Here is an 11,657-nt window from a genome sequence, read left to right as displayed (position 1 = left end):
ACGTGGATATGTGGTCGGAAGCTCATCTGAGGGGGGTGGGGGTTCAAATATGACACCACGGTTGCGAACAGTCTGGCTCAGCCAGCTGCCCAGGGAGAGGGAGGGAGTCGGTGGCGTGGGGACGCAGTTAGTGGCGGGGATAGAAGACGATGGCTTCAGTCTTCCCAACATTCAGCTGGATCAATGTCGGGCAAGCCGGCTGTAATTTAACAGGGCAACTTATGGTACAAAAAAAATATTTTTCAACAGAAAATCCTGGAAATACTCAGCAGGCCAGGCAGCATTCGTGGAGAGAGAAACAGAGTTAACGTTTCAGGCCTGGGACCCTTCATCAAGTATTTCCAGCATTTTCTGTTGTTTTTTCAGATTTCCAGCATCCACAGTATTTTGCTATTATAATATATTTTTCAAGCTGCAGCCATGTGGAGACTCTCCCCCACGTGCCTGAAACAAGCTGCAACACCATGAGAGTTTCTGATTGGCCAGTTAGCAACCCTTGTTCCGAACTCACAATAGCTACTTAAAAGCTGGTTCCCCAATAGAAATCCTTCACTTTCTGATTCCTCATTTGCATACGACTAGCTATTAAATAGCGCGTCCGGGAGACTCTCCATCAAAAATCCTCGCATCGCATCCATTTACCATGCCTGAAGTGGCGTCCAAGGGCATCGCCCGGGAAATGGGCCGAAGAAACCGGCCACCAATAAGCGGGCCAAAGCCGATAAGCGCAGGAAGACCAGGAAGTAGAGTTACAGCATCTACATCTACAAGGTGCTGAAGCAGGTCCCCCCCGACACCGGCATCTTCTCCAAGGCCATGAGTGTCATCAACTCGTTCCTCACCGACATTTTCGAGCGCATCGCCTGCGAGGCCTCCCGCCTGATCCATTACGCCAAATGCCAGACCATCTCCTCCCGGGAGATCCAGACTGCCGTCCGCCTGCTGCTGCCCGGGGAACTGGCCAAGCACGCCGTCTCGGAGGGGACGAAAGCTGTCACCAAATACACCAGCTGCAAATAAAGCCTCTCGGTCCTCCCACCTTAAAAACTCAACCCAAAGGCTCTTTTCAGAGCCACTCACGAGATCCAGAAGGGACTATTTATTTTCATTTGACTAATGACATTTGTAACATGGACAACATAAAGAATGGAACTCTTTTAAAAAATGTTTTATCATCCTTTCTTTATTTAACCCTCACTTTCATTTTTTTGTATGTTCAGAGTTTGCTGGTGTTTTTTGTAATACAGTGGCCTAGAATGTTCAGTTGCGTGTGCCAGCCGTTAGCGCCTTAGGAGGAGTAAATCTCGAGCGCTAGGCGCTTAGCGCCCGGGCGCAGCGCGATCTGCGCCTCGCCCCAACTTCAGTAGACATTTAGCGCCGGCGCAAAGTCTTTGCGCGCGCCCTGCTGCGCGCGCAGATTATGACGTCATTTCCTCGTGCAACGCCCTTTGTGCGCCCCAAACCGGAACTTCAGTCGCGCTGGCCCATTGTGCGCCAGGCGGCCCTAACGACTGTGGAGTGGAACGGTGCACAGCCGAAGCTGGCCGCGGGGAGCGCAAATTAAAGGGCACTTATCCTGCACTATAAAGGGCAGGCATTTTGCAGCAATCACTCTTGTGCAACGGATTTTTTGAAAAAACCAAGGAAGGGAGCTTACTGCTTTGGGCCAACACTAGGACAGGTATTTTTGGCTTCAGACCAGAGCTTTGCAATTCGCCTTCACTGATATCTCATTGTTTGCCAGCATATTATGGGGGCTGCATGGGGTGCCAATGCTGAGTTTCAGGATTATGTCGGAAGGGCTCGCAGATGCTGTGTTAGAGGGGCAGCCCTGGCTAGACGCAGAGGGGGCAACAGGTGTCGGCAACGTGGGCCTTACCCACTCAGGCAATACCGCCAGCAGGTCTCGTATCTCAACATGAATGGCGCGCAATGTGTTAGGAGGCTGCGATTCAGAAGGGAGGTGGTTGCAGAGATCTGCCATCTGCTTCACAGAGATCTGCTTCCACAGCTGAGTTGCAGGACGTCTCTGTCGGTGGAAGTGAAGGTGACGGTGGCTCTGAACTTCTATGCCACCGGCTCCTTCCAATCAGCTGCTGGGGACATTGCTAACATATCCCAGTTCGCCGTGCATTGTTGCATCCACCAGGTCACCAATGCCCTTTTCAGAAGGAGACGACAATTCATCTCCTTCCCCATGACCCTGGAGAGGCAGCAGCAGCGTGCAGTGGGATTTGCAAGAATCGCGGACTTCCCCATGGTGCAGGGCGCCATTGACTGCACGCATGTGGCTTTGCGGGCACCTCTGGACCATCCCGAGGATTACCGCAACCGGAAGGGCTACCATTCCCTCAACGTACAGCTGGTGTGTGACCACAGGCAGCGCATCCTAGCTGTCAATGCTCGCTTTCCAGGCAGCAGCCACGATGCCTTTATCCTGCGACAGGCTACTGTGGCTGACATCTTTCAGGCACAGCCTCACCCAAGAGGATGGCTTATCGGGGACAAAGGCTATCCTTTGTGTACCTGGCTCATGACCCTGCTCCACGCGCCCAGGACCCCTGCTGAAGAGGCATACAACGAGAGCCATCAAGCGACAAGGAACATCATAGAACAAACAATTGGCGTCCTCAAGCAACGGTTCCGCTGCCTGGATCGTTCCGGCGGATCTCTGCAGTATTCGCCGGAGCGAGTCTCCCAGTTCGTGGTCGTTTGCTGCATGCTGCACAACCTGGCTATCCGCAGGACTCAGGCACTGCCACCTCACGCTGGAGCACCACCTCAGGAGGAGGAGCAGGAGGAGCATGAGGAGGAGGAGGAGGAGGAGGAGGAGGAGGAGTACCAGGCCAGGAGGGAGGCACAAGGTCCAAGGGCCGCCCGTCGGCGGCTTATTGAATGTCACTTCTAGGCCCCCTGTCAAGGAATGGCTTGTGCCAATGAAAGAACATGAATGCAGCCGCTCCGCAAGCCCTCAGCCGCTTAAGGCAACAAACACTTCAAAGATCAAACATGGACAATATGAATAAATAAAATGCTTTATTGAACAAACTCAGGGCCCTTCCCACATGAAGCCCAAAAACAGACAACACCCCCCAAAAAACAGTCACACACATGACTCACTCCCACAACCTGGGGAGGAATAACAAAACATTTAAACAAAAATGGCCTTCATCCTCGGCCTTAACAAAACAACCATCCCCAGAAACAAAACAACCATCCCCAGAAACAAAACAACCATCCCCAGAAACAAAACAACCATCCCAATATAAACAAACATTTGTCCACACCCTCTACTTTGTGGCCCGCGAGGGCGATTCCTTGTCCAGCCTTTGGCGGCCCCTGGCCGCCCTGCTGCTCCTCCTCAAACCGTGCCCAGTGGCTGCTGCAAGGCTGGGGGAAGGCTTCTGAGGGGCACATGTCGTCACGGCAGATGCCCTTGGGGGTCGGCCTAGACGAGGTCTGGGCCTCGAGGGGCTGGCTGGTGAATGCTGCAGCTGTGGCTGGCCAGCATCAGTCGGACCAGCATCTCGTGGCAGCTCCACTGGGGAGTGACAGTGGCGGCTGGAGGAATGGGGGCAAGCTGGCGTATGGCAGGTGGTCGCTGGTCAAGTGGCACACTGGCACTCGCCCGGGCCCGCACTGCAGCATGCGCTGCAATGTGCCGAACGACAGACCGCTGTGCTGCTACAGCGCGGCGGGTGTCCTGGCGATGCCTGGCTGACGCAGCGAGTGTGGCAGCAGTGAGTGCCCGTGCTGCCCTGGTCTGTGACCGCATCAGACCAGCCAGTGACTGCACGGCACCACTGATCACCTGCCCACTCGCTGCGTGAGCTGCCCCGAATTCCACCCAACTCGCTGCCTGTGCTGCCACGAATTCGGCATGACTCGCGTCCTGTGCTGCCCCGAATAGCTCCAAACTCCTGGCCTGTGAGGCCCCGAACTCGGCCACACTATGAGCCAGGGACTCGATGGCCTCAGGCATCCGTGCCACAACCCCCATGAGATCGGTGTGCCGGCGCTCCGAGTCCACGGACATTTGATCGAGGAGGCGCAGCTCCTCGGAGTTGACTGTCGCCGGACTGGAGGCCGGACTCTCCCTCTGGGGAGAAGGCCGCTGAGCTGGCCGACCCTTCCCGCGTTGCTGGATGCCACTGGGCCCAGCAACTACACCCCTCTGGGAAGAAGGCCGCTGAGCAACCGCACACCCCCTGCGTTGCTGCACGCCACTGGTCCCAGGAGCGACACTCCCCTCCGACACTTCCCCCAGGCTCTCCTCCAGGGAAGACGTGTCCCCTACATTGGCATCCCCTGGCGCGGGTGAGGGTTCCCCTGATGGGCCGCCTTCCGCTTCCTCTTCCTCCTCCTCCTCCTCCTCCTCTTCCGAGGGGCTGTCACTGGCAGCTTCAGGGACCTCCTCCTCACCATCTGAAAGCAGGAAGGGACAAGAGTAGCTTTAGATTGAGGAGAGGGCGTTAGCAAGGGAGGCATGAGTGGTGGCATTCAGCGCATTGGTCGGACAGTGGCAAAGGATGTAGATCTGATGCGCAAGTGGGACGAGAGAGGTCCAAAAGGTGATGTCCTTACCATTGGTGCCCAGAACAGGGTCGGCATCTCCACTGGCAACGGGCCCAATCACCCGGGCTCCCATGAGGCGACCCACGCGCTCTTCCAGGTCAGTGAGCTGCTGGATCTGGGGACCGCCTCCCCCGGTCTCAGTCCGGCTCTTCTGATTGTGGGCCAGCTTGGCCTGCAAGAGAAAGGACGGCCTCTAAGTACAGTGTGTAGCCCTGATCTGGTGTGCACTGCCTCCCATGGTCGAATAGCTTGGCCAGTGTGGAGCCCTGATCTGGTGTGCACTGCCTCCCATGGTCGAATAGCTTGGCCAGTGTGGAAAGTGCAGAATGTGCAATTGATGTTAATGCCAGTCCCATAGCTGCTGGATGAAGGCTGGCCATTAGGGCTTTCAGGTCCCTTTGCCCATAATGTGAGGTGCACATGCAAGGATGAGGAGGACACTGGAAAGGGTACTCACCCTGACAATCCTGGTGAGGTCATTGAACTTTTTTCTGCATTGGACAGAGTTCCTGGGGACCTCGCTGTTGGCTGTCACCCTGATGGCGACCTCCCTCCAGGCTTTCCTGTAGATGCTGGTCGCAGGCTTCTTCCCACTGTCCGGGAACAGGATTTTGCGTCTCCTCTCCAAAGCCCCAACCAGCAGCTTCAAATCATGGCCAGAGAAGCGCTGCGCTCGTTCACGGGCCTTTTGCATCTTTCCCGGCACTATTTCTGTTCAGCAGCAGTGTTTAGGCCTAGCTGGAGGGCTGCAGTGTCCAGGGCGTGGCAGCAGATGAACTCGACCCTTCCCCCTTTAAGAGCTGGCCGGCGCCAGGGTGTCTGCTGTCAATCAAGAAATGACCGCACCTGCGCTGCGCCCGGCCTCGGCGGTTTAGCTCAGCACCGCCAGCTTTGCGCCTAAAGATAGTTGTGGAACGCCAGTTTTAGCGCTCGAGCAAACTCTTAGGGCGAAGCTACTGAATATCGGCGAAGTGGCCTCGACTTTGCGCCAGGTGCAAACTTTAGCGGCCGCCCAACTTTTCCGCCCCAAAAGTGGCTATACTGAATTTCTAGGCCAGTATATCGTTAATTTAAAATAGATTGAAATTTAAAAGATATAAACAAAATGATGCATTGTCACTGCCCTGTTTTTGTACAAAGCACTCATTTATAAGCGGGTCGCTGAAAAGCTAAAATGAAATTAAATCTGTCAATTCAGGAACCAGTAATTTAAAGGATCAATTTGCCATAATTCAAATTTAATAATGAATTATTCAGTCTCACAGATGCAATTTTAATGATTATTCTGTCCCACAGACGCTATAATTTTAATTAAAATTATTCAGTCCCACAGATGACAATCTTTAGCAGTAATGATTATTTAGTCTCACAAATGCCATAGTTTTAATTATTATTCAGTCCCAGATACCATAATTTTAACGATTATTATTCAATCCCACAGATGCAATAATTTAAACAATAATGATTATTATTCAAATCCACAGATGCAATAATTTTAACAATAATGATTATTATTTAGTCTCACAAATGCCATAGTTTTAATTATTATTCAGTCCCAGATACCATAATTTGTAACGATTATTATTCAATCCCACAGATGCAATAATTTTAACAATAATGATTATTATTCAATCCCACAGATGCCATGATTTTAATAACTGGTTAATACTTAGTCCCACAGAGGGCCTTCATTTTAACAATAACGAATATGATTCACAGACGTGCTCATATTCTATAAGCCGCCTTTTTTTATGTTGGTGTCCATTTTCCCTCCTTTTTCTTTTGTGTCCGAGGTTGGAGCGGATTGAAAAACGCGCCAATCAGAGGCAGAGATTTGCCGGGTTTGCAGCCAATCAGAAGGCGCGGCTCGGCCGGCGGCTGCGATAAAAGCCGCAGACCGGAGCCCGGAGGACGAGCAGTAGTTCGAGGAGAATGGCGAGGACCAAGCAGACAGCGCGCAAGTCCACTGGGGGTAAAGCTCCCCGCAAGCAGTTGGCCACCAAGGCGGCCCGCAAGAGCGCCCCGGCCACGGGCGGGGTGAAGAAGTCCCACCGTTACCGGCCCGGCACCGTGGCCCTGCGGGAGATTCGCCGCTACCAGAAGTCCACGGAGCTGCTGATCCGCAAACTGCCCTTCCAGCGCTTGATCCGCGAGATCGCGCAGAACTTCAAGACCGACCTGCGCTTCCAGACCTCGTCCGTCATGGCCCTACAGGAGGCCAGCGAGGCCTACCTGGTGGGGCTCTTCGAGGACACTAACCTGTGTGCCATCCACGCCAAGCGGGTCACCATCATGCCCAAGGACATCCACCTGGCTCGGCGAATCCGTGGCGAGCGCGCTTGAGCTTCCCACCGGCAGCCTTGGCCCATTTGAAGAACGGGAACTTGGAAACCAAACGGCTCTTTTAAGAGCCACTTCAATCCTTGTGGGGAAAAGCTATAATGCAGAGAAACCGGAATAACCCAATATTTACATTACAATATTTATATCCTGCATTTATTCCAATTGTTTCCAGTTAAGTATACCAAGTTTGCCGACATCCTTTGCATTTAATTTGGTGTTTTATTTATATCCATTTATCCCAATTGCTTTCCGAGTTTGAAGCATTGTGGTACATGTAAACCATCATTTGCCTGAAAAGTCGCAGGCAAATTTAAAAAAAAAACAAGTACTGGTAAACACTCGGCAGGTCAGGCAGCATCTGCGGAAAGAGCAAAACTGATGGTGCGGAGAAAAGGGATTGAATCGCGCTGAATGAAGGTTATACTGAACAATTACAAATCACCGATTAGGCCCCAGCTGGAGTATTGTTCAATTCTGGGCACCCCACTTTAGGAAGGATGTTAAGGCCTTGGGGAGGGGGTAGAGATTTAGAGAATGCACCATTTTGTTCAAAATTCTAAGCTGTTTAAATTTTTTTATCGTGGTCTAAAAGAATTTCATCAAAAAGCCCACGTTGCTTCCAAAGAATTGAGACAGCTACTCATTGAAGGAACAAATAATTTTTAATAATTTTGAATACTGTAACAATCGTTCGATCGTTTTTCTTTTTTAATGTTGGCCACGAATTTACATTTTCAATTTAGAGCAGATTTTACATTGAAAACAAAGGGGTGCCTCCAGCCAGTAATTCATTTTCACAGCATTTTAACAAAGTATTAGAACTAAAAAGTCTGGGATGAAACATTTCGTCTGGAAGTCCGCTGGTAGATCTCTGAAGTTATTCAAATTAAAGTGGAGAATCTGGCTGAAGTACTTTAGAAAGAGGAGGTGGGTGGCTCTGAAAAGAGCCTTTGTGGTCCGTTGAATCGATTTATTGATGTTTGTCCTTTAGATGTAAACCTTGTTGGGGTGGCCGGTTTTCTTGGGCAGCAGCACGGCCTGGATGTTGGGCAGGACCCCGCCGTGGGCTATGGTGACCCCGCCCAGCAGTTTGTTGAGCTCCTTGTCGTTCCGGATGGCGAGCTGCAGGTGGCAGGGGATGATGCGGGTCTTCTTGTTGTCGCGGGCCGCGTTGCCGGCCAGCTCCAGGAACTCGGCGGTCAGGTACTCGAGGACAGCGGCCAGGTAGACGGGGCTCCGGCCCCCACCCGCTCCGAGTAGTGACCCTTGCGCAGTAGGCGGTGGATGCGGCCGACCAGGAACTGCAGACCGGCTCGGGAGGAGCGGGTCTTGGACTTGGCGCATCCTTTGCCTCCAGTTTTACCGCGGCCGGACATTTTTCAACAAACTCTCACCGACTCTAATAAAGCGCTATATTTGCCGAGCAATTCTCCTTTTATACGTTTCAGCCAGATCGAGCTGCGGTCGTTTCTCATTGGTTGAATAACCTTCATTTGTTTCTGATTGGTCTATAACTCAGCAGAACAATAGACACATTACAAATATTTAGCGAATAGGAAGCGGCGTCTTACCCATCCCTAATTAGCATACTTTGTCTCATGGACCAAGGGCAGACTTTTGGGGCACAGCGCGGCCGAAATTGGTTCCCTCAATATCAGTAACAAAAATAATGCTGCCAATCCAGTTTCTCCATGCCAGCTTGTAAAATGAAAATACACCAAACTGACAAGCAGTTTGCGTTAATAAAAACAGAAAATGCTGGAAAAACTCAGCAGGTCAGACAGCATTTGTGGAGAGAGAAACAACATTAACGTTTCAGGTCGGTGATCTGAAACGTTAACTGTGTTTTTCTCTCTCTCCACAGATGCTGCCTGACCTGCTGAGTGTTTCCAGCATTTTCTGTTTTCATTTCAGATTTCCAGCATCCGCAGTGCTTTGTTTCTGTAAGCAGATTGCGTTTACTGTAGGCTTTTGTCTGAGGGATTGTGAAACAAAAATAAAAGCATTTCAAGAAAAGCGTAATAAATGCAGCATTCCCCTACATAGATTTTCAATAGCTGTAAGAACATACACAAAGGAGATATTCAGTTCCTGGAGATGGTGCAGAAAAACGCCGCTTAACTTTTCGTCTTGTTCCAGTTTTTATTTTATCTATTGCAAGGCCATTAATCATTTTAACGCTCAATATTATTACAAATAGAAGAAAGATGATTGGGCAATTGGGATCGAATAGTGCACACTGTCCCCTGCCGTTTTCTACTGCAGCCAAGGTAAGACATGAAGATCTCGTGTGATTTATCCAACTGGAAAGAAATGCTATTGGTTGAAGTTAACACGCTTTCTATTCGAGACGAGAGGCACGTTTCAAATGACTTTCTTGTCGCTTCCAGCTTCCTTCGTAACCTCTAAGATTCGTTTTGCACGTCTCATGTGGTTGTCTGCATTAATTTTGTTTCTGCCATAACTCTCAAAGGAAAGGCAATATAAAGGCCGTCACACATTGCCCCTAAATCCTCGGTGAATTCAGCAGATTGCAGTCCTGTGAGCCATTGTGTGTAGCTCTGTCTCTCCTCGTTGTCTAAAGCAGTGTTGTGGTGAAAATAAATTCACATCTAAACCATGTAAAAGTAAAAAGATGCAGTTTATTATCAGAGCTCTGGGAGAAGCGCCTTAGACCCCGCGGTCTGTGTGAGCACCTTCTCAACTTTACATAGCTGTTAGGCTCCTTTTATACACCTCAACGAGTTGGAAAAAAATACAGAAGATACATAAATTCACGTGGTTATTACATCACTGCTTAAGCAACAATTGTTCTCCAGTTAAAATCTTTAAAAAGAGTTGATTGATAACAAAATCTAGTCTTTCAATTGATTTGACATTGTATAATAGTTAATTAACCATATCTTGTAATGATTCTGGCATCTAAGCCCTCGTGACCCTTATTTGGTCTATAATACTGGGCTGCAGGTCATAGGTTACTTACAAACAGTCTGTTTGTAACTGAGCCCCTTCTTTCTGTTTTGCTTCTTATCTCTGTCATTTGGACCATGAGTGCGGTTCTACAAACTGCCAGACCGGCTGATGTTTCTTTTTCTCTACCTTTCCGAAACTCAGAACAACTATTAGTATATCATCTATCTATCTATCTATCTATCTATCTATCTATATATATAAAGCGGTTCCTTACGTTTCATCTGTCCAGCTATACGCTCGAAAGTTATAGGGCGTACCTGCGCGTGCATTACCTCCAAAGAAAGCTTACGCTTCCGGGACGGTCGTAAGCGTATTTACTTTTCGGTTGGACGAAAATTGTTCGCGCCTTATCCAAAAAACCTTCAAAATTACGCTCATTATCTGCTAATTAGCATTGATTGACGTCAACGTTCAACCAATCCTGTGCCGTCACAATTGACCAATCCTACAGTTCAGTCGCCTGATGGTTGGCCAATCAGTGCGTGTGTGGGCGGGACTAATTGTTTTCATCTCAGGGATCTGGCAGCCATTGCCTCAAGCTAAAAACCCCATTTGCTTCCAGCTCAAAATCTGCTAATCCAGCTTCGAAAAAGTTAGTATCTCTTTTAAAAATAACATAAGATTTACCAAAAACGTTTTATAAGTACTTTCACTTTCATCTTTGAAGGTATTAAAAGGTAGAAATGTTGCCCGGCAGCAGATTGACACAGGGACACAGAGACAGGGCCCAAAGCCTGGGACTCGATTTACAATGTTGCCCGGCAGCAGATTCACACAGGGACAGACAGAGAGGCCCCAAAGCCTGGGACTCGATTTAAACCGCCCGGCCCAAAACATCCCTGGCAAAGCCGGGCTCCCCCAGCTAGTATATATATGTATGCAAGCCGATTGCCAATTCTGTAAAGCCATTTTATTTCTTTATGTTACTACTTCTAAGTTTAGCTGACACTTTCTTAAATCTTTCTCACACTTTAGCATTAGCTGTGTGTAGCCTGGTGGCTATGCCTTATCTTATTCTTGTAAGGCTACATTGTACAAAGTCCTTGAGCTGGGCAGACTTTTTATCTAGCCACCTGGCTTCTCCTCAGCTCTTAGTGAATTCGCACATAACCCCTTTCTCTTTCTCTGCATTTTAAACACTGAGAGGATTTGCTTTTTAACCCTTTCAATAGCAAAGAAAATAGCTTGAAGTGCCTCACCGATATCCCATACAGAACGCTCCTGTCTGAACTCGCAATCCACTTGGATTCTTAATATTCACCCGATTTTATTTTGATGCAAATCCAGGCCTTCAGCAAATTCTCGCAATTCCCCTTTCTTTGAGCGGCGAACAGCAGCTACAGGGCTCGCCTATAAAAGTAGACAAAACCATTTACTTCATCAATATAACCTCTAATTTACCATTTAGTCCTGCGATTGAGACAGTGCCATATTATTAAATCCGGATATTCACCTGAATGATACGGACCAACTACTGTGTTTGTTGTGCCTAATATTGCATTAGCCCAATCACCGAAACATGCAACTAAATCGTTCTACAACTATGTGTCAGTGAATCAGTGACGATCAATGCACTCACACGGGCTCTCTATGATAATTCGACTTTTTGGTTACAGATTCCCAAAAGGCCGAAGAGCCGGTAATAGGGTCGGTGCGTTTGTCGGTGTCACACTAACATACCACTAGAGCAGTTTTGTTGCTATGTAGAATCGTCAATTAAAATTGTTAGCTTGCCAAAAACGGCTTTAATCTGATTGCAGATTTTC

General features: G+C 49.2%; 1 protein-coding gene and 1 pseudogene across 1 annotated transcript; one reads left to right on the top strand and one right to left on the bottom strand.

Annotated features, from left to right (window-relative positions):
* Positions 1-6,447: 6,447 nt before the first annotated feature.
* LOC147095951 (histone H3-like) lies at positions 6,448-6,995 on the top strand. The gene has a single exon (XM_085974045.1). It carries the CDS (start codon positions 6,508-6,510, stop codon positions 6,916-6,918), a length of 411 nt encoding a protein of 136 aa, XP_085830171.1. The 5' UTR covers positions 6,448-6,507; the 3' UTR covers positions 6,919-6,995.
* A 621-nt stretch (positions 6,996-7,616) lies between these two features.
* LOC147095950 (histone H2A-like) lies at positions 7,617-8,333 on the bottom strand (annotated as a pseudogene).
* Positions 8,334-11,657: the final 3,324 nt, after the last annotated feature.

The sequence above is a fragment of the Somniosus microcephalus genome, unplaced genomic scaffold (assembly GCF_052327205.1).
Source record: "Somniosus microcephalus isolate GS21.2 unplaced genomic scaffold, FLI_Smic_1.0 unresolved_chr1, whole genome shotgun sequence".
Classification (NCBI taxonomy): Eukaryota; Metazoa; Chordata; class Chondrichthyes; order Squaliformes; family Somniosidae; genus Somniosus; species Somniosus microcephalus.
Note: the sequence above shows the minus strand (reverse complement) of the source record. Positions and strands in the feature narration are given on the sequence as shown.

Excerpts from the sequence above, each read along its gene's own strand:
- LOC147095951 (XM_085974045.1), top strand. The coding sequence starts at position 6,508 with ATGGCGAGGACCAAGCAGACAGCGCGCAAGTCCACTGGGGGTAAAGCT.